Here is a 23,654-nt window from a genome sequence, read left to right as displayed (position 1 = left end):
AAAGTTATTCATTGGCTGTGATGCACTTTGGGATGTTCGGTGGTTGTGAAAGGCGCTATATAAATGCAAGTCTTTCTTTTACAAGGCAGCTTACATCAAGGCCTTTAAAGGATATAATCCGAATGAAGAGTGACGAGTGATCCCTGTATCAATGTAGCTTGAACACTTGGATGTATCACTGCCTTGTAATAGACATGTTACTCAACAACAAAATGCATTTATATAGTGCCTTTAACATAGGAAAACATCCCAAGGCACTTCACAGGAGTGTAAACAAAAATTGGCACAGAGCAAAGGAAAAAGATATTAGGATGGGTGACTAAAAGCTTGGTAGGTTTTAGGGAGGGTCTTAAAGGAGAGAGAGGTGGAAGGGTTTAGGGAGGGAATTCCATAGTTTAGGGCATAAACAGTTGAAGGCATGGCTGCCAATGGTGGGGTGAAGGAAGTGGGGGATGCTCAAGTGGCCAGAATTGGAGGAACACAGAGTTCTTGAAGGGTTGTAGGGCTGAAGGAGGTTACACAGATAGAGAAGGGCGAGGCAATGGAGGGATTTGAACATGAGAGTGAGAACTTTAAATTTAAGGCGTTGGTGGACTGGGAGCCAATATTGGTCAGTGAGCATCGGGGTGATAGGTGAGCAGTACTTGGTGCGAGTTAGCATACAAGTAGCAGAGTTTAGGGTGAGTTCACATTTATAGAGGATGGGAGGCTGTCCAGGAGAGTATAGGAATAGTTGAGTCTGGAGTTAAAGCACGGATAAGGGTTCCAGTTGCAGATTAGCTGAGGCAAGGGCGTAGACAGGCGATGATACAGATGATATGAGCTCAGCTCAGGGTCAAATAGGACACTGAGGTTGCGAAAAGTCTGGTTCTGCCTGAGACACTGGCCAGGAAGGGGGATGGAATTGGTGGCGAGGGAACGGAGTTCATGGCAGAGGCAGAAGACAATGGCTTCGGTCTTCCCAATGTTTAATTGGAAGAAATTGCAGCTTAGCTATGACTAAATGTCAGACAAACAATTTAACCACATAGAGGTAATGGAGGGGTCGAGAGAGGTGGTGGTGAGGTAGAGCGGATTGTCCTCAGCGTACATGTCATTTCTTCGGATGATGTCGGCGAGAGGCCGCATGTAGATGAGAAACAGGGGGGCCAAAGATAGGTCCTTGAGGGACTCCAGAGATAATGGTGAGGGCAGGAAGAGAAGCCTTTACAGGAGATTCTCTGGTTAAGACTGGATAGGTAAGAGTGGAATCAGGCGAGGGCAGTCCCACTAAGCTGGACAACAGAGGAGAGGCATTAGATGAGGATGGTGTGGTCAACTGTGTCAAAGGCTCCAGAGAGGTTGAGTCAGTTGAGGAGGGATAGTGATGAGGAGGGTTAGTACACCATGGTAACAGTCACAGAGGATGTCATTTGTGACTTTTCAGTGCTGTGACAGGGGCAGAAACCTGATTGGAGAGAGTCAGACATGGGGTTTCAGGAAAGATGAGCACGGATTTGCGAGGCGACACCACATTCAAGGATGGTTGGGGATGGGGCAGTAATATTGTACGGTCAGAGTAGTTGAGGATGAGTTTTATGAGATGGGGGTTATGACAGTAACTTTGAAAGGCAAGGAGGCAGTATCTGAGCAGCCGGAAGCATTTACAATATTAGCTAGCAGGTAGGGCAGAAAGGGAACATAGGAACAGCAGTAGGCCATTCAGCCCCTCAAGCCTGTTCCACCATTCAATGAGATCATGGTTGATCTGACGAGATCATGGTTGATCTGTAGTTAGGTGGTCAGTGGTTTAATGGGAATAGGGTCGAGAGAGCATGAGGTGGGTCTCAAAGAAAAGATGAGCTTGGAGGGCATGAGGAGAGATAGGAGAGAAACTAGAAAAAGATGAGGGAAGCGAAGGATGTGGCTGTAACAGCTGAATGGATGGCCTCAAACGTAATGAAATAGAAGGCCATGAGCTCCTCGCTCTTGTTGCTCATTCTGCATTCTTTATAATACATACAAAACACATGAACAATGCAACTGGATTGAGTGGTAAAACAAAATTGCAAGTCTACCACATGATTCAACCTGAAATGATAGGAAGCTTTATTTGACTATTTGATACCAGAAAATAACATATATCACATAATGTTATATGGTCATATGACAGTTTGTGCACTGTAATCGAATAAAAGATCATCAACCTAAGGCTGTTCACTTACCATCATCATAGAATAACTTTAGATCACATGACCTAGATTCTGCTTTATGATTGGTTGATGATGACGTCATACAATGCATACTAAACTTTCATTTAAGAAATATTACAGATCTTGATAAATACTATTCTTCCTGAGTGTTCAAGGAAGTATTTAGAAAATTAAGGCTAATACGTGACCAAATGGAGATTACAAGCAAGTTTATGTCAAACATTTGTGTTTAGTATTATGGCAGAACTTTATTAGTTAAAAAAAACTAGTGAAAAAGTTGGCTTGAGTGTGATACAGGGAACACAGCTTTCTACTCATGTCAACTTTTTTGATGAAATTAGTGAAGAGTGTAATTTCATCCCTAATGATAGTGAAATAATTAAAAATGGCACTATTTTCTCAAACTGTATCACTGCCTGCAAAGTGTAAAGACATACACATTCCACACCATATCCAGAGCCTGACACATGTAGCATAAAGCTTCAAAGGCTTTGGTGCCTCAAAATTGATTTTTGTTCTTGCAGAAAGCTTTGCAAATTCAGCAGAATAGTACAGCCTTCATTAGTTCAATCAACCTGTGTCACTGTTGGAACAATCATACCCCATTATTTTGTTGCAGGGTGAAGAAAATCAAACATTTGCCATTGCTGTCTTGATTTGAAGCATTGCACCATATTCTTCACAACATAATCATGTCTTAGTATACTTAGAAGAACTTAAGTGATGAACAACGTATAGTGTCGGTACTTGAATCTTGAAACGGCTGTTACCTAAGTAATAACTTGTACAGTAATAATGCTACAGTTCCACCTTTCATCTCTATTCCCTTCAGGACTCTTTACTTCATCTGTCTCCCCCATTAAGTTTTAAATGTTGTAAACATTTAGATAAAAAAGCAGAATAATTTATTAGTAGCTACTTTAGTCTCATTTTAACTTACTTTGATTACCTTAAACATGGACTTATTCCACATGCCTGATTAAAAGAGCCCCAATATTCCCTTATGTGTGTGCAAGTCTATCAATGAGCTTTAAGGTGGGCATTGAATGGGACAATTAGCCACTTTGGGGAAGGATTTAGTCTGACTGCTTTTTGTTGCAAAATCAAAAACACACTCCTTTGACTTGTGTTTCTGATTTTGCTACAAAGAGAGGAACTTTTCCTCTTTTGTGTTCATACACACACATGCATGCACACAATTCCTTGTCCATAAAATAAATAGGAAAATATATGTAAATAAGATATAGTAATGTGTGTGTGCCTCAGCAGTTATCATGTTTAGTCACAGGAGCAGTGGAGGCATCAGACCTTTCTTGCATGCAAGTGACCACTTGACCCATTTAGTATGTATTTTTAAAACATTTTTGCGTATTTTGTGCTAAAGGAAATGAAAAAGTAATATTTTTTAACAAGACCCACTGTGGATAAATGTTCCCGTTGGTCTCAGAATACAAGAAAACATGAAATGAAAGGTCAGTGTCTCATTAATTCCATTTCTTCCACAGAAAAAGTACAATCCACTCCCTCAGAGATTCTATCCAACTCATTCAATCTCTCTAGGAAAGGTTTTGCAAAGTATCTCCCACTTTCAAAACTCCAGGAATTTGTCTAACCTTACAGCCTACATAATACACCCTAGACTCGTTGCCTTTCTGATGATACTTCCACAGTTCCAACAGCACAGGAATAAACATGGTTCATCGAACATTCTGTCCATATTTATTTCTTAATTTGTTCTTAATTTTGTATTCATTCACCTTATCACAGGTGTTAATTAACAGAGCATTAACTTTAGTCTAATTTTAACTTACTTCGATTACCTTAAACATGGACTTATTCCACGTCTGATTAAAAGAGCCCCAATATACCCTTATGTGAATGCAAGTCTATCAATGAGCTTTAAGGTGGGCATTGAATGGGACAATTAGCCACTTTGGGGAAGAATTTAGTCTGACTGCTTTTTGTTGCAAAATCGAAAACACGCTCCTTTGACGCTCCAAAAGTCTACTCTATATATCAATAGCTCTATGAGTGGGAAATAATCTTTCTAAAATCCAGTTGTGGTTGAAGCTTGTCAATTTTCTTACAGAATGCCAATTAGAATTCCAGTTTTCTCCCACCATTTGGTAAAAAAATTATAATGCAGGTTCCAAACCCATCTATTGGCCAAATAGCTGTCAATAGTGGAGTGCAATTTCCTTCAGTAAATTCTGTTATACCCCTGAATCCAATGCACAAGAGAAAATCTGAGCCCCAAAATATTTGTTTTACTGGATTAGATAAATATTTTCTAAGACGAATTACCACTCTTATCTGTTCCATTTTCACAGCTGTATTATAATGATACAATTTGGTAACTTAAAGTAAAATGACTTGTAATTGATTATTGCACCAGTCATGTTCTTGGCCTTATCCACCTTTGGTTGAACCGTTTCCAACTGTTATGTTAGTCATATTCAGACTGCAATTGTGATTTACAGTATCTGTGGATTTTAGCTAATAGGATCATTTAATACTTGTTGAACGAAAGTAGCATTTGCAGCCCAGAGATTAAATCTATTAGCCCTACAGCCAGTAAAAAAAAACTTGTAAAAAAAAAGGTGTTCAAAATTATCAAGGGTTTTGATAGACAGGGAGAAAATGTTTCCACTGGCAGGAGAGTCGGTAACCAGAGGACACAGATTTAAGATAACTGGCAAAAATTCCAACAGGGAGATGAGGAGAATTTATTTTATACAGCGGGTTGTTATGATCTGGCGTGCACTGCCTGAATGGGTGGTGGAAGCGGATTCAACAGTAACTTTCAAAAGGGAATTGGATATATACTTAAAAAGGAAAACATTTGCAGGGTTACGGGGAAAGGGCAGGGGAGTGGGGCTAATTGGCTAGCTATGTCAAGGTGTCAGCACAGTCACAATAGGCCGAATGGCCTCTTTCTGTGCTGTATGATTCTATAACACAATGATGGAGCTCTAATGAAGATGCTCAAAATTGTCCGAGGAGAATGACTCGCAGGTGTATCCAGCGTAAAAAAAAAAGAAATTAATTATTATAGTTTATCCACAAAAATAACGTTCATTTGTATTAAACATACCATATCATCTTAGTTTGAAATGAGAATTTTTTTTGGTGTAAGTAAAATATGGTTACGCTCAGAATACTGTGACGTTAGAAATGTTCTTTGGTTGAGCACAGTTTCCCATGGTTCAAAGCTATGTTAGTCAGCTTTATATCAGGAGCATGCACACATTTTGAAAGCTGCATAATGTGTTCATAGGGCTGAAAGGCATGGATTTTAATTTTCCCTTCAATAGTACATGCCGTGACTGCAAAAACCATCCAGACTGTATCAGATAGATAGCATGTAAGGAAGCAAATCTATCCACTCATTATTACAGATTTACCTCTGTGTCACAGAATGCAGAGAAAAGGTAAAACACATACAAATGTCAGACACTCTTCTCTGATGTGAACGATGTTGACAAGAACCACTCACCAATGACATTGCCAACTGGTGTTTCTACAACTGTAAATGTTGTCTTTTTCAGTATAAATGTTCCCGGGTCACCATTGTGCTCAACATTAGAGATATGGTCAAATGCAGGTAACACAATGATATTTAAACCCTGAGCTAACACTTAGAATTACTTAACATTTTTAATATAAAAATAGATGACTACCACTAGAACTAAAAGTTGAAAATAAAACTAGAATTTTGCTTTCTTTTTCAAGTTCCTTGAATGTCTGGCAGCAGCACTCTGCAGGACTCTAACTCTGTAGGGTACTTATTGAGAAAACATGGAACAACAGGCAAACGGAAGAGCATCAGGAATTATCAGACACACATACAAGACCATTTTCATTGGATCAGGATCAGCAGCAAAAATTAGGGGAACAAAAAATAATAATACACCTAAACAGCAAGGTCAGAGGCCATAACCTCCCTAGGTCTTTCTTCTGTTGTGATTTGGCAACATGCCACATATCACGTGTTTTTTTAAAAGTACATCATTAAATCCCTTTGGGCTAGATTTTCAGTATAGACAGTTTTGGGGCGCTAACCTTAGCGCCCGCCCGAAGTTAGCGCCCGTCCCAAAGTAGCGCCCCGTTGCCGGAAATTCAGTGGCTTCGCCCTAAGAGGTTGGTGGAGCGCTAAAAGAGGCGTTCCACTACTATCTTTAGGCACTAAGCCGGCGGTGCAGAGCGCAACACCCGAGCTCGGGCGCAGCGCACGGCAGACATTCTGGTGCCAGTGAGCTCTTAAAGGGGAAGGGTGCATGTGTTTTTTTCAAAGGCAGAGTCTGGGAGGAGGATGAGGATGAGGATGAGGAGGAGGAGGAGGAGGAGGAGGTGGTGGTGGTGGAGGAGGTGGTGGTGGTGGTGGTGGCCGGAAACATAAATACACCGTTCACAACAACACACTGGATCCTTCCACACAACACATGCAGACTGCCTTTTATACAGCAGGAGGAGTGCCCTTTAATTTGCGCTCCCCAGGGTGTGTTGCGTTCCATTTTACAAACGCTCTGGACGCCAGCCGCACAATGGGGTGGTCCAACTGAAGTTTGTATTCGGGGCGGCCAAAGGGCGTTGCACGAGGATGTGACGTCATTTTCTGCGCGCGCATCCGGGCGGCCGCTAAACTTTGCGCCGGCGCTAACGGGCAACTTAATTTGGGGCGGGGCGCAAACTGCGCTGCGCCCGGGCGCTACACGCATAGCGCCCGAAAATCACTTCTCTTAAGGCGCTAACTGCTGGCGCAAGCAACTGAAAATCTAGCCCATAATTCTTTACCAGAAATCTTGAATGTTTTTCACCTCCTCTCAGCTGTTCATTAATAATGTTTGTGTAGTCACTTGTTCTGTAAGCTCTATAACACTCCAAATTTTTCAATGTTTACAACAAAAGCCAATTATAAATACATCTGTTCAAAAACCTGCTTAGTTCATATTTTCCAATTGACAATCCAACACAGTGGTTGGTTGAGGTTGAACTGTGCCACTAAACCAACAACATTCACGCATCATTCAACCACTGCCATCACTGAACTTCACTGTTAGTTGATAAGTCTCCGTAAAGAGATACAACAGATACACTTCTCATTATCCAGAACATTTTGCAGCCATTCCTTTTGCTTTGTGGAAACTGTAAAAGTAGAACTTAGATATTAAAATCAGAATTAATGTATAAATCATATCAAGTCCAGGCCAAGTCTTTACTGAATCCCATTTTTATAGCTGCATAACATAAGCAGAGAGGATGGTGTCTTGTTTCCGGAAACAAAACCAACTGCAGGCGAGCAATCTTCAGAGAGTTTTTTTTTTCATCTGAGGTCTGGGTGAATATAAAGCAACCTGGCACTAGTAGACCTGAATGGCAGCTGGTGGTCTTTGGGTAAAGGGGCAGCAGGCTACAGTACCTCTTTCTGCTTTAAAACTGTTACCGTTCCAAGATGGAGTTGTGTGTTTGATGATGTATCCAAAAGGAAAAGAGTGTTTGTCCTTTATTTAAAGGCAGTGTCTCTACTGCATGTCACTGATTATCTCCACTGTCTTTGTAGTACCAGGAGTAGAGAGATGACAAATATGGTCAGCCAGTGCGGGCAGGGTCTGACTGCTGTGGAACCTGTTGGCTCACTCTTGTTGGGCCCCGGTGGAGCCTCAGTGGTTGAAAAGTCAAACTCCGGAGGACACATTTCATCGGTGCAGCCGCTACCACTCCCTGAGCCGCTTGCTTCATCAACTGAAAAGAAAAATGGTTCCAGTGAAAATTGACCATTAGATCAGAGGAATTTCCTAAAGAACATGGCCTTGAAATTCCACTGGGCTTCCCCTGATCTCCTCATAGCACTGTCAGCAATGCCTGCTACTAGGTAAAGCACCAGAACATGTTGCCAAATCAGGAGTGGCTGTGGCTGGGATCGAGACCAGGGTCTGGACCCCTGAAGTTGAGGGGCACATTAAAAAAACTAGAAGCCATCCATTACAGAGGGAGGCTCATGGTCTCACCATTCCCTATCTCTATAACTTCCCCTAGCATTACAACACCGCCCCAGAACTCTGCATTTCTATGACTCTAGCCCCTTGTACATCTTCCCCTCCCTTTGTCCACCACTGCAGCCATGCCTTCAGCTGCCCCCTTCTCTGGAATTCCCCCTGTAAACCCCTCGGTCTCTCCGCTTCCTTGTCCTCTTTAAATTTCCTCCTTCAAACCCACTTTTCGACCAAGCTTTTGGTCATCCCTCCTAATCTTCATCAAATGGCTCAGCATCCATTTTCCTTACATCTCTGTAAAGCGCCTTGAGACTTTTCTTATGTTAAAGATTCTATAGGAATGCAAGCAGTCAAAGCCCGGGGAACTAAGGTGTGCCCCATGTGGTTATATTATGGATATAAGCAATGATCCCACATGTCTTTAGATAAAACAGGCAAGTAGAGCCTATGAAAGTAAGAGGGCTGCCAAGTGTTTTAATTGGCTCAAGGTCCCCCATTTCATTACAAAATGCACCAGAATGCTCAGTTTTGATGATCAGTAGATCAGCAGACAGACACATAACTATTGAGTGGTGGCAAACTTTTATCAAACGACCGTTCGCTCTGCCAGCAGAATGGTTGATTCAATATTCTATGTAGCAATCTGGAATACTGGCCTTCAATCTGATTTTAACACAGCTAATGCCTCGTGATTTAACCATTTCCAGGCAACTTACTCCCTGTGGAATCTACTGAATTACTTAGAATCATAGAATGATTACAGCACGGAAGAAGGCCATTTGGCTCATCAAGCCCATGCTGACCCTCAGCTAGTCCCAATCCCTTGCCCTTTCCCCGTAGCCCTGCAATTTTTTTTCCTTCAGATACTTATCCAGCTCCCTTTTGAAAGATAAAATTGAGTCTGCCTCCACCACCCTTTCAGGCAGTGCATTCCAGATCTTAACTACTCGCTGAGTAAAAAAGTGTTTTCTTACGTCGCCTTTGGTTCTTTTACCAATCACCTTAAATCTGTGTCCTCTGGTTCTCGACCCTTCTGCAAATGGGAACAGTTTCTCTCTATCTATCCTGTCCAGACCCCTCATGATGTTGAACACCTCTATCAAATCTCCTCTCAATCTTCTCTGCTTCAAGGAGAACAACCCCAGCTTCTCCAGTCTATCAACGTAACTGAAGTCCCTCATTCCTGGAATCATTCACGTAACTCTTTTCTGTACCCGCTCTAAGGCCTTCATATCCTTCCTAAAGTGTGGTGCCCAGAATTGAACACTGTACTCCAGTTGGGGCCGAACCAGTGTTTAGTCACGTTCAAACACAGGATTCGGGTAAGAGCTGTGGCAGGATGGAGATTAGTTGCACTGATTTGACAAATACAGGACATAGTCATTCGATCCCTCCATTATACTCCTGTCTCTGAATGAAGATTATTAGAACAGCTGCTTACTTGAATCTTGGAAGTTTACATCATTTCCATTATAGGCATTCTTCAGTTTGTTGGTCATCACTCTAAGTGCCATGATTTTCTGACGAATCATTGTATCTGGTCTAGTGATGTCCACATCTACTTCCGGGTTGTTGATCTGATTGGTCAGACCGTCATTCATAATTTCAGGTAGGTACCTGCAGATTCAAATTATTATAACATATAATTCAGGGCTGCGCAGCACCAAAAAAGACTGACCATGCATGTCTATTCAAAGCTGATTTCTTTATTTTATAAAAAAGTGTAATTGAAATTCTATTTTTGTGTTATTCCAGAAAATAAATCGACAGGTATATTTTCTTTGCTTGAGGAATGAACCAATTTGATACACTGTAGCACAGTGTTGTTATTTTATTCGGTTAAAAAAACTACTTTCAAGAAAAGTTAAAACATAAAAATTACTAGATATTAAGACACATGTCAAGTACATTTCTACATTGACACTGTTGCCTGATAATTTAGGCTGAACATGGCAATTTGGGATGGTACAGGAATTATCTTGTGCAGCATTGATTTAAACCAATTGTGTTCAGCTGCTGGATGATATTACATGCATCTACAACATCTTTTCAATTGGGACCCATTATATTAAATAAAGAAAGTAGTTAATGGTGGTAACGTTTGCAGAAAGTTGATCTTCTCAATTTATTACTAATATAATATATTTAAACAAATTTAATTAAGCAATCATTTAAATAAAGTGTAAAACAGGAATCTTGTTACAGTGTTAAAACCACAAAAGCTAATGCTCATTCACCGCTTTGTCAGCGCACATAGGGCATTAAGCAGGCTATAATGAAATAGCTTTTAAATATAGATTAAGGACAGAATAGGCTATAACAACCAAGTGATATAAATGAATTCCACTTATTTTTTATTCCAATTACATCTCCAGATCAATACTTTTTATATTCTTTAACTAGTTATTTTTTTACAAAACCTGTGGTGCTGCAGAAGAAGAGGGTATTCATGGACAAACCAACTATAAAGGAATCAAAGCAAAAATAAAACTCAGATCCCCATACAGAGCCATTAAGCACCTAGAAAGGGAATACTGCAGCTTGACATCCTCCCTCAGTGTATCACAAAATTGCCCTGTTCTGGTCACAGATTTTTGAAAATCAGAACTTGAATTGAAGCTGAATGAAACCTATTTTGAAATTGGAATTAAAAGTGTACAATCAAAGAGTGGGATTCAGAGAGTAACATAAACATGACAAACCTCTCTACTACATTGGCCCTGAATTTGCAGTCGGAGGCTTCCCGTGGGGAAATGCCTCCAATCTGCAAATAAAATGCCGGCGTACCTGATGATTCGGGAAGTACGGAGAATTGTGCTCCTGGGCCTTCCCAAGTACCCACGGGTAGAGGCCCATGTAGCTCAGGGGTGCAGGCGGTTCGCAAGCGCCCCTGGGATCATGTGGGCCGGCCCAACCAATAAAAGAGAGGGATCCCTATTCATACTTATGGGGATTCCGTATATACAGGAACCCCATAAGCATGAATGGGAATACCCCCAAAAATACATCTACACAACAAATAAATAAAAATCACATAAAAAAATGTAATATTTAAAAAAATAAATTTACATGTTTTAAAAGGGCTAAAAGTAAACTTACCTTATTTCACAGGATTTTAAATGTCTAAATTATTGATAAAATTTTAGTTTTCTGTTTTTTAAAACTCTTACACTGGTAAAAGCAGGCCTTACGCCTGCTTTTACCAGACGTAAGACTTTCACGGGCATTTGCTGGGCAGAAGTTGGGCAAATAGCCCTTCTCCCGGGGATTTGTACGATCTGTCAAGAAGATTCTTGACAGATCGCAAGTTCCGGGTTTTAGCACAGGCACAGCACATGCCTAAACCCGAAACTTGCGCGGCCCTTACGGGTGCGTACACACCTTGTACGCACTCGTAGGGGCTGCAAATTATGCCCCATTATCTCTTTAAGAAGCAGAAGGGCATCAATATTGATCACCATGCATGTTTGCTTATTTTTTCTCCAATGTTGTCCTCTTTCCTTTCTCCTCTCCTGAAGGTATTGCCTCAGCTGGAGATTTTGGTTTCACGGGTGCTGCCAGCCCTCTGGGCTTTCCCTATGTGGCCATTCTTTATGTGTGGGTCTACTGTCCATGGGTTTTCAAAGCCAGGCCCAAAATCTGCCCCCACTGTGACCTGCACGCACAACCACTTTTCAGCAAAGAGCCAACAGATTGTGACCTGGCCCCCTAGCTAACATTCCCCACCACCGTATCCCAAAAAGCTGACATCAAGTGACACAACTGCCACAGCTGAGTTCAGCTACATCAGCACAGACCAGATATAAAACCTGGTTCAGTAACACACCATATAGCGCATTTACTTAATGAGTCAACATGGAAGGTCTTGTTCATTCTTTCATTAGTTAGAGTTTGTTTAAATTATAGGATTAAGCTACATTAAATTTTAGTTCAAAAGGTACTTGCAAAGATCGTAAATTGAGAGGCTGAGGCCCTACACATACATAATATTGGCCCAGAAATTCGGGTCGGGGGCTTCCCGCGGGTGCAAGCCCCCAACCTGCACTTACCTTGCGCACCGGCTGTTGAGCTGTGGGCCCCCGTGGAATTCCGATCCGGGGTTTGCTCCAGCTGCCGGCGCACAGTGCTTGTGTATCCCAGGGGTGCAGTTAGTTTGATGCGGCCCCTGGGATCACATGGGCCATGGGGAGCCAATCGGAGCAGGGAATGCTCCATTCATAAATTTGACAAGAAGAGCTGTCAAAACTTATAAATACTACGGGCCCCAAAACATCACTAAATCTTCAAATAATTTTTTTTTTAAAATCACATTTTTAAATAAACTATAAATTACATGAAATAACTATTTTAAACAATAATTTACATTTTTGAAAAAATAATTTTATTTTCTAACGGGGCTAAAAATAAACTTACCTTGCTTTAAAGTATTTAAAAATAATAAACCTGTGGAAAAAATGTTTTAATTTTAATTAATTCACCACTTACCTTGTAAAATGCAGGCCTTAAGCCTGCTTTTTATATGTGTAAATTCTGCAGACTTACCCTCCCGGGAAAACTTGTAAAAAAAAACTAAGTTCGATGCGCACGCGCAGCCTCTCCCGCGCACACGTTCGAACTCTGAACCCCTTCATTCAGGGGAACGGAAGTGCCGGTTTCCCGCGCATGCGCAGTGCATGCAGGAAACCGGCACTTCCATTGGGCTTACGGGTGAGTAACCCGTGCGTACTCACCTGTGGAGACCCGAATTTCTGGGCCATTGTTGTAGTTACTTCTGGGCAAAAGGCTAAAATCAAGGGGAAGGCTAGGTAGGCAGAGGATTCATCACTCACTGAAGGTGAGCAGTACTAGCACCGGTTATTGCCTTTAATGGGGTCTAGGTGTGCTGAAGGACATTGGTGCCACTGCAACATTGGAATAACTTTTCATGGAAAACTGTACATCAGTGGCTTGCTGGAGTCTATTTTATACCAAAACTCTTCTTTATCACCCAGCATAATATGGGGAATAGCGCTATATGGTGTGTTACTGAACCAGGTTTGATATCTGGTCTGTGCTGATGTAGCTAATCTCAGCTGGGGCAGTTGTGGGAACACTCACTTGATGTCAGCTTTTTGGGATACGGTGGTGGGGTATGTTAGCTAGGGGGCCAGGTCGCAATCTGTTGGCTCTTTGCTGAAAAGTGGTTGGCCAAACAATGTAAACTGCCCTGCTTCATTTAGTTCAGCAATTAATTGCAAGTTGAATCTGACTCATTGCTTTCCATCATACACTATTACTCTTCCTGAAATAACATTGTCATCACCAAGCATTTTCAAACTGGAACTAATTGGCTGGTTGAAGATTTATTGTAATGACACTGCACACTTGAGAACTCGCAGCACTGTCCTTACACCAGCGATATGCAGCAGCTGCCACCACCCAATCTGACCACCTGTTTGCGAATGAGCAGGAACAGTGTGCCAGCTGCAGGTTCCTGATGCTAATAAGATGGGAATGTCTCCTCCATAGTGTACCTCACCTGCCCTTGGTGTGTCCATTCCAGCATTCTTCTTCATCGGGCACACCAGCTGTCACTTTGTCATCATTACAGATGGTGTAAGGCAACGTGGACCAGAACTTCTTAGCCAGCTTCAGTTTCCCTTTAACGTCGGTAACCTGAAGATGTCATGAGAGAAAAACGCATCTTAATCATCAATGTCAGCCAAACAGGGTAGTAAAAAGAAAACAGGAATGACTGGTAATTTTACAATGGACATCAATAAAGGTGAATGGGGTTTATATATGTTTGGATTAAAAAACTCACTTTACATGTATAGGCGTCTAGCAATCTTTGCTTTGCTTTATCTTAAAACTAATCTCCTTTGACAAAACATCAACTGAATCAAGTTGTTGTTTGAAAGTAATACATAAAAAGACAGTAACACTATTGTTACACAAGTGCTTAGAATATTCTGCATATATAACTTTATTTCTGCAATTTTCTGGAGTCCAAAATTTCTATTAAAAGGAGAATATTTACTGACAATATGTACTGACAAGGGAATATTTGACAGATATAACTTGGAAAGTTCAAGGAAACAATCAATCATCTCAAGCACATTCTATCCAATGCTGGTTGGAAATTGTAACTAAACATTTACTATAATGGTCTTGATTGTATTCTTTGTAGAAGAATCTGAAGTAACGCGCATAACCCATCGACAGGCATCAATACCTTATTCCCATTACATCACAACTTGTACTTGTTCTAGGGTAGAAGGACAGGTGGTTCTGTCAGTCTAATTAATAAGCTGTGGAATCTGGAGGTCTGTGGAAACTTTACTTCAATACGTCACTAAAAAGAGTCTGGGGTGTTGTTCTTCAGCTCTGCACCTCTGATCGTCTGGCCATTTTGACTCATCAAAGAATAAAGCTGTCACTAACAGATTTTGGAAGTGGAAAAATGCACCCCTGTGTCAAACTGTACAGATGTGAACTTCATTAGACTAGTCAGCAGTCACGAACATGTTCCTGTCATTTGTGCCAACCTAAGTGAACCAGAAAAAACACTGCCACGGCTAATTGTTTCAAGTTATCCACAACCATTTCACATTTATGCTTTCACTGAGCACCAGGGAACGTTTAAAAATTGAAATTCCGTTCACAGGGGCCATTCCCCGTTAAAAGGGTGACTGACATAAACTCTGCAATGCTTCACAATCATCAGGAGATGTTACTAAAGCGATCGTGCTTTTCAGTAAATGTCTCAGTGCAATAGTATTTAGGTATGACTCAAAGCATCTCGCTGGTTATTCATAGTTATTCTGGTTTGATGGCCAAGCTGTTCATAGCTTCTGTCAATTGTACAAGACACTTTCTTGTAATTGTGGAAAAAAGTGGAATAGACTTCGGGGTAGGTGTTTGGCGGGTTCTGGACCCGCTCCCGGTTCCATCCACTCTGCGCTAACGATTTTGAGTAGATTGGGCTTATTAAGCCCGCTATGCACGTTACCCGGCCCAATCAGTGGGTGCGGGTCTGCTGCTCGCCTGTGATGATGCATTTGAAGCCGCTGTATTTAAGGGGGTCATGTCCCCTTTGGCTTTCATTTACATTTTGATGCTCCTGAGTGCTGGTGGTTGCCGAGATGACTGCACCTAGAACAAAGGCTGCTCCCCGTTTCGACTATGACTCCATGTTCTTGTGGAGGGAGTAAGAGGGTGCAAGGAGGTACTGTTCCCTTCTGATGGAAGGAGGAAGCCTCCTCAGCACATCAAGGCAGCCTGGCTGCAAATAGCTGAGGAGGTGAGTGTGAGGTCTATCTGTACACGCACCTGGGTCCAGTGTAGAAAGAGGTTCAATGATCTCCTGCATTCAGCAAAAATGAGTATAACAGCAAACTTACCTTCATTCTGCTGTGCCTGTCTTCACATCCCCATTACTCAGCATTTCCAACCCTACTCCTGCATATCCTAACTCACCCCAACATCCCTTGCACTGTCACCCATCCCTCTCTCCCTATGTACAGAATCATATCCCCATCTTTCTATGCACCCCTCCCACTAACTCTCAATGTTATGCAATGACAACAACTAACAACTCACAAGGAGGGAAATTGGTATTGGCACCTCACTCCATCACAGTCTTCCTCCAGCATCTATCCTATCCATTCTTTACACTTATTCCATCAGGCTCACTAAAACTGCACTTCTGTCCCACCATCCAGGAAAAGAGATCCCACAATAAGAGGGAGAGGGAGCGAACAGGAGGAGGCACCATTGGTGGCACAGCTCACCCATGCTGAGGAGTCAGCTCTGGACATTGTTGGAGGTGCTGAGGAGCTTGAAGTGGGGGATGGAGAGATGGGCTCAGTCGAACAACCTGGTGACAGAATTATTTTCCAAACATCTGATTTGGCATTCAGGAGTGACTCATATGAGATCTGATGTTCCTAGAAAATGAGTGCTAATTATGTGCACAATGGGATGTGTCTGCAACCTACCCATTACATGTCTAACTCATGTCTTTATTCTCCCACAGGACCATCAAGAGACCCCCTCCCTACTGTCCAGGAGGAAAGCAGTTGGACTCCTCAGAGGAGCCTCCAGCCTCTGAGGGAGCAGCATCAGCAGAAATTAGTGCACCCTGCACCAGCGCAGAGATGCACACCTCGGTGGGTCCAACGCGAGATAGAGTAGTGTTGTCACCTGGTGTCTGTCTCACAACTCATTAGTGGGCAAAAGCAGATGGTGGAGACAGGGACAGCAGTGGAGCACCCTCATCAGAAGCTGCAGGACACTCCCAGCTCTGCTCAACTGCATGCAGACGCTTAGCCTCTGGGGCCATCCGTAGAGAGAGTGATGCTGGTGCTTCAGGAACAAGTGCAGGAGGCTCTGACTGGGTTAGCAACCACAGTGACTGTGAGTGTGCAAAGAATGGAGGAGTCCATCTCAAATATGAACAGCGTCATGGTGCAGGCACTGGCAAATGTAGGTCCTGCCATGGAAAGGATGGCAACCTCCATGGAGGACATAAATCGCCAGACTCAGGAGAACATGGTAACACTTCTAAATCAATGGTCAGCTATGGAGGATCGCTGGGCATCTATCAAGGAGAGAAACCAGAGGTTCATGGATGTCCTTGTTATGAGGAATGTCAGCACAGACACGGGTCCTCATGGCCCCAATGATGTGCAGCAAGGTGCTCTCCAGCAATTTGCTAGCAGAGAAGTGCCGGTGGCCCATGAGAGGGATGGTGGTGGAAGGGGAAATGGAAGTGGGGGCTCCTCTCCAAGCGCTCATACTGCCATCCCATTGCCAACCCCTTGGTCAGAGCCCCAGATGCCTCCCCCAACAGAGATGGCCAAGTCTGCTGCTGCACAGCCGCAGAAGGAGCAGACTTTGGTGGGGCCCTCACAAGCTCCAAGACCCAGAGAACGACCGCCAAAGGTGTCTAAGCAGACGCAGCAGGGAAGTGAGCAGGCTGCCTCTGCATCTGCTGAAGCCACAGGGGGAGCACCACGTAGAAGCACGCGTAAGAGAAAGCTAACACATAAATAGTCACAAGGGTAGTCACTTGGGTGCTTTCATATAAATCAGTGTAATGTTTGTGTTCTTTTATTTTATTGTATTAAAGTAATGTCTTGTGAATGTTTCAATGCGTTGCCCTATGTGTGCTCACAATTGGAAGTGGCACAGCAAGGGGTGAGGGCACCTTTCATCTGAAGCAATGGTGGTGAAAGAGCTAGGAATACACAGTTCATTGTAGGGCTGCTCTATGATGTGGAAGTGGGGTCATGCGAACCTTCATGTGCATGTGGCAGCCACATGTCTGTGATGCCTAAAGTTAGTTAAATCTGGCATGGATTAGGCCATCCCTTGCCTGACGGGCAGCAATGTGCTCACGTGCTGGTTGCACTGGGTCGGCCGCCTCCTCCAGGAGTTCCTCATCTGCAGCCTCATTCGGCTCTTCCTCCTCCTCCTCCTCTGAAGAGGCTGTGCGCTCTGCCACCTGTTCCTCAGGCAGCACTAATCCCTGTTGCAGTGCGATGTTGTATAGGGCACAGCAGATCACGATGATTCGCGAGACACTGGCTGGTGCATACTGTAGGGCTCCACCAGATCTGTCCAGGAATCTGAAGTGCATTTTGAGCAACCCTATTGTTTGCTCTATGACACTTCTGGTGGAAATGTGGCTCTGATTGTAGCGCTCCTCAGACTCGTTTGATTGCCTTCTCATCGGCGTCATTAGCCACGCCTTCAGGGGATAGCCCGTGTCTCCAAGGAGCCATCCGGAAAGGTCATTGGCGGTGCGAAGAGCTGAGGCACAGTGGACTGGCACAGGATGTAAGATTCTTTGCAGTTCTACTTTGCACACACGTGCATGATGCTCTTCCTTTGGTTGCAGACCAGCTGCACATTAAGGGAGTGGAAGGAAGTTCACAAATACTGCTGGGTTGTGATGGGGTGCCCTGATGGCCGCATGGGTGCAATCGATGGCGCCCTGCACCCGTGGAAAGCCAGCCAGATTGACAAAGTCTAGTGCCCGCGCGGTAACACTTGCTTCATCAGTTGAAAAGTGGATGTAATTGGCGGACTTTGCAAAGAGGGCATCGGTAACCTGCGTGATGCATCTGTGGTCAACCAACTGGGAGATGCCGCTAATGTCTACTGCTGATCCCTGATGCAAAGAAGTTGAGTGCAGTGGTGACTTTGACAGCCATTGGTAAGGTGTGTCCACCCGCTCCTCTGGGCTGCACGTCTTGGTCCAGCATTGTGCAAATGTCTGCGACTACCTCTCGCGAAAGTCTCAGCCTCCTTTGGCACTGCTGCTCAGTCATGTTGAGGAAGCTCATCCTCTGCCTGTAAACCCTGTGTTGGGGGTATCTCCTGTGGTGCGGGCCAGCCCAGCGCTGATGGCCTCTGCTCTGTGCAGCATCCGACGGCTGAGGAGAAGGTTGGAGCTCTTGTTATTGATGCTGCTGCTGTGCCTGGTTCTGCTGCTGCCATGGATGATCCTCTTCTGAATATGAGGACCAGGATGAGAGAGTGGTTCCCATTCTGCTGTTATATATGGCAATTGAGGATGAGATGTTATCAGGAGTAAGTCAGTGGGGAGAGAGCTTATACTGAGGAGATGACAGTGCGTATAGAGTTCACAGCACACACTTACAACCTCAATACAGCTCAAAGGTGTCCTCCAAATCATGAATTCAGCAGCTTCGGCCATTTGAAAATGAACTGGTGCGAGTGGTTAGGTTTTATGCAGCACTTGCAGCTGTGAACTATTCAGTTCGTTGGAAGACCCGACACACTCAGCTGGCGTGTTTGCCGAACGACATGAAACATGTTGAAAATGTGTGAAAATGGAATAAGCCTGGCCAAATAGCAATTAACAAGGAGTTAACAAACTGTTAACTATCTTAAATGCCTCTCCAGCCACTTGGTGTCAGTTCTGGTCTGAAGGTGCAGACCTGACACTTTGGAAATTGGAATGGAGGCGGGTTCGCAGTGGGTTCCCAATCTGCCGTCAATCATTTTGAATTTAACACCTGACCCGAAAAAGTGCTGTTGATGATGACAAACGCAACTTTGAAGTTAATTTTATCTCTTCAACTGATTATATTGAAATAAGATATTAAAAATTGGATATAATAGGGCAAGACAAACCAGGATTCACTTGCAACATCAATATACAAGGTGGAGGGAATGGGTTACTTCATGCACTTGAGTTGAACAATAGAGGCCTGTAAAATTGCATGAACCCAGCTAAGTTTTAAACATGATTAAGGGGCTTCAAGTGCTGAGAGATTAAAACTGCCAGAACAACTCGTGGAAAGGTTGAGAGATGTGTGGGTTTGGCCAAGCGAGTCAACACCTATGTGATATACCTATCAATTCATTCCATGAAAAGCGACGAGTTAAGATAGTAACTATAGGTTTTTATTGGCTAAATAACAGAGCCCACCTTCGTGGGTGATCGGTTCCAACAAGGAAGAATACTAGCCAAGCGGTCACCTTTATACCTGGGCAAGCAGGCGGAGCCATGGGCGGAGTCAGCTGAGGTATGCCTAGGTATAACAGCGTGCGTGGCAAGAGGTAACCTTGTGTAGTGATAACAACAGTGTAAACAGTGATAACAACAGTGTAACAATAGTGAACGGTTGTGAACGATAACAGTGGTTTACCACATTCACCCCTTGTTTAAAATTGAGTCCGGCGGGGTTAAGTGTACTACCAGTTCGTGTATGTCAGTCTATCAGGAGGCCTCATAAGCCTTTATGATCGGCGCAGCAGCGGCGGCGGTGGTGCAGTATCCGATGTTAATGCTGGTGTCTGCGTGGTCGATGAAGGCTCCTGGGGTTCCGGCATGCCGCCTACAGGAGCTGGATTTGGGGGAGTGGTGGGGGATAATGGTAGTATCTCGGGGTGCCCGAGGGTGCGAGGTCTCGCAAGGAGACTGTGTCCTCCCGCCCGTCTTGGTATGCCACATAGGCATACTGGGGGTTGGCATGCAGGAGGGTCAACCTCTCGACCAGGGGGTCCGTTTTATGGGTCCTCGCGTGCTTCCGCAGCAGGACGGGCCCCGGAGAAGTCAGCCATGTTGGTAGCGAGGTTCCCGTAGTCGACTTCCTGGGGAAAACAAACATTTGCTCATGAGGGGTGGCGTTAATGGCGGTACAAAGCAGTGACCGGATGGAATGGAGCGCTGCCGGGAGGACTTCCTGCCAGCGAGAGGTTGGGAGGCCCTTAGACTTTAGGGCTAAGAGGACGGCCTTCCAAACTGTCGCGTTCTCTCTTTCCACCTGGCCGTTCCCCCGGGGGTTGTAGCTGGTGGTCCTGCTCGCAGCAATACCTCTCGCGAGCAGGAACTGACGAAGTTCCTCGCTCATGAAGGATGAGCCCCGGTCGCTATGTATATAGTTCGGGAACCCGAACAAGGTGAAGAGGTCGTTCAGGCATTTGATGACCGTGGTACTGGTCATGTCTGGGCAGGGGATGGCAAAGGGGAAACGGGAGTACTCGTCAATAATGTTGAGGAAGTACACATTACGGTCAGAGGACGGGAGGGGCCCCTTAAAATCGATGCTCAAGCACTCAAAGGGGCGGGTGGCCTTGATCAGGCTTGCTCTATCCGGCCTATAGAAATGCGGTTTGCATTCGGCACAGGCTTGGCAGTTCCTGGTCATGGTCCTGACCTCCTCGATGGAGTAGGGCAGGTTGCGGGCCTTAATGAAGTGGTAAAGTCTAGTGACCCCGGGGTGGCAGAGGTCGTTGTGGAGGGTCCGCAGTCTATCAACTTGCGCGTTGGCGCATGTACCTCGTGATAGAGCATCTGGGGGCTCGTGTTTACCAGGCCGGTACAAGATATCGTAATCGTAGGTGGAGAGCTCAATTCTCCACCTCAAGATCTTGTCGTTCTTGATTTTGCCCCTCAGCTTGTTATTAAACATAAAAGCAACCGAACGCTGGTCGGTGAGGAGGGTAAATCGTTTGCCTGCCAGGTAATGCCTCCAGCGTCGTACCGCTTCCACAATCGCCTGGGCCTCCTTCTCGACAGAAGAGTGTCGGATCTCAGGGCCCTGAAGGGTCCTTGAGAAGAAGGCCACAGGTCTCCCCGCCTGGTTAAGGGTTGCAGCTGGGGCGAAGTCGGATGCATCGCTCTCCACTTGGAAAGGGATGGACTCATCCACTGCATGCATTGTGGCCTTCGCAATGTCTCCTTTTATGAGGGAGAAGGCTGCGCATGCTTCTGCTGTCAGGGGGAAGGAGGTGGACTTCATGAGGGGTCTGGCTTTGTCCGCATAATTGGGAACCCATTGGGCATAGTAAGCGAAGAGCCCCAGGGTTCTCTTCAGTGCCTTTTGACAGTGGGGAAGGGGAAGCTCCATGAGGGGGCGCATTCTTTCGGGGTCGGGGCCGATGACTCCGTTCTCTACTACGCAGCCGAGGATGGCAAGGCGCGCGGTGTTAAACATACATTTCTCCTTATTGTAAGTGAGATTCAGCCGTTGGGCCGTACGGAGGAATTTCTCCAGATTAACATCATGGTCCTGCTGGTCGTGGCCGCAGATGGTGACGTTATCTAGATAAGGAAACGTGGACTGCAGCGCGTTCTGGTCAACCATCCGGTCCATCTCCCTTTGGAAGACCGAAACCCCGTTGGTGACGCCGAAGGGAACCCTAAGGAAGTGGTAGAGGCGGCCATTCGCCTCGAAGGCGGTATATTGGCGGTCCTCAGGGCGGATAGTGAGTTGGTGATAGGCCGACTTAAGGTCGATGGTGGAGAATACCCGGTACTGTGCAATCTGGTTGACCATATCAGATATGCGGGGAAGGGGGTATGCGTCCAGCTGGGTGTACCGGTTTATGGTTTGGCTGTAGTCGATGACCAGGCGGTGTTTATTGCCGGTCTTAACGACTACGACCTGGGCATGCCAGGGGCTGGTGCTCCCCTCGATGATGCCCTCCTTCAGGAGTCGCTGCACCTCAGAGCTAATAAAAGCTCTGTCCCCGGCGCTGTACCACCTGCTCTTGGTAGCGACGGGTTTACAGTCGCGGGTGAGGTTAGCGAACAAGGAGGGGGGCGGGACTTTGAGAGTGGAGAGGCCGCAGGTGGTACGCGGCGGGCGGTTTAAAAACTGCTGGTTGTAGACTGTGAGTGGGGGGAGGGGTCCACCGTATGCCAAAGTGACACTTCGAAGGTGGCATTGGAAATCCAGCCCTAGTAGGACGGCAACGCAGAGCTGGGGCAGGACGAGAAGTTTAAAGTTTTTATATTCCGTGCCCCTAACCGACAGGGTCACTACACAGTAGCCGCTGACGTCTGTTGAATGGGACTTCGACGCCATCGAGATCCGATGGCGCGTTGGCCGGACAGTGAGGGAGTAGCAGCGCACCGTGTCTGGGTGAATAAAACTCTCCGTGCTCCCGCTGTCGAACAGGCAGGTCGTGGCGTGGCCGTTTACTTCGATGTCCATCATGGACCTGGACAGATGATGCGGGAGAGCTTGGTCAAGCGTGACGGAGGCCAGTGTATGGCTGAGTGAGCTGCTGTAGTCGGCAGGTGAGGCGGTGGTCGGGTCTGGAGACAAAATGGCAGCCGAGTGCGGCGAACAAAATGGCGGCGCCGATGACGCGGATCCCCACGAGGTCGAAGTTGGACAAAATGGCAGAGAAGATGGCCGCCCCCACGACTCACATGAGGCACTGCTGGCGTCTGTGGCCTTGATCAAAGATGGCCGCCCCCACGACTCACATGAGGCACTGCTGGCGCCTGTGGCCTTGATCAAAGATGGCTGCCCCCACGACTCAAATGAGGCACTGCTGGCGTCTGTGGCCTTGATCAAAGATGGCCGCCCCCACGACTCACATGAGGCACTGCTGGCATCTGTGGCTTTCCCCCTGCAGGCGTTTGCGAAGTGGCCTTTTTTTTTGCATCCGGAGCAGGTCGCGTTCCTTGCAGGGCAGCGCGCCCTTTGATGTCTCGCCTGGCCACAGAAATAGCAGCTGGCGGCCCGATCGCGGGGCTCCGCTGCCGCAGCAGGTCCCGATCGATTCCGGGACACCGACGCTGTAGTAGGTCCCAGGGGCGGCGGTGCGAGGGGTATTGCGGCCGGAGTCGGGCCCGAGTCCCAGGGTCGCGCAGCACTGTACCCGGAGTACGTCTCGAGGTCCCGATGGGCCACTTCCAGGGAGCGAGCGAGGGCTGCAGCTGCTTTCAAGCCGAGGTCCTTTGATTCGAACAGTCTTTGCCGTGAGTAGTCGGACTGAAGGCCTTTCACGAAGGCATCACGGATATTTCCTTCAGCATGTTGTGCAGCCGATACAGCTTTAAAGTCACAGTCCCTGCCGAGTGTTTGTAGCGCCCGTAAAAATTCATCTACAGACTCTCCTGGCTGTTGCGAGTGGGATCTTAGGAGATGTCTGGCATACATTGAATTTACTGGGCTCCGGTACTGCTCTTTTAGCAGGTCGAGGGCCTCCTCGTATG

The 23,654-nt window shown here is 45.5% G+C and overlaps 1 protein-coding gene across 1 annotated transcript in view; it reads right to left on the bottom strand.

Annotated features, from left to right (window-relative positions):
• Positions 1 to 2,064: 2,064 nt before the first annotated feature.
• LOC147111518 (glypican-6-like) overlaps positions 2,065 to 23,654 on the bottom strand; it is a 1,374,066-nt gene continuing 1,352,476 nt past the window's right edge. The window contains exons 7-9 of the mRNA XM_085998560.1: positions 13,704 to 13,840; positions 9,627 to 9,802; positions 2,065 to 7,934 (exon numbers count right to left, since the gene is read on the bottom strand). Of these exons, the coding sequence (XP_085854686.1) occupies positions 7,732 to 7,934; positions 9,627 to 9,802; positions 13,704 to 13,840 (516 nt within the window). The 3' untranslated portion in view covers positions 2,065 to 7,731. The remainder of the gene's footprint in view (positions 7,935 to 9,626; positions 9,803 to 13,703; positions 13,841 to 23,654) is intronic.

This window comes from Somniosus microcephalus, chromosome 10 (genome assembly GCF_052327205.1).
Source record: "Somniosus microcephalus isolate GS21.2 chromosome 10, FLI_Smic_1.0, whole genome shotgun sequence".
In the NCBI taxonomy this organism is placed as follows: Eukaryota; Metazoa; Chordata; class Chondrichthyes; order Squaliformes; family Somniosidae; genus Somniosus; species Somniosus microcephalus.
This window is presented reverse-complemented; position numbering and strand designations above follow the sequence as displayed.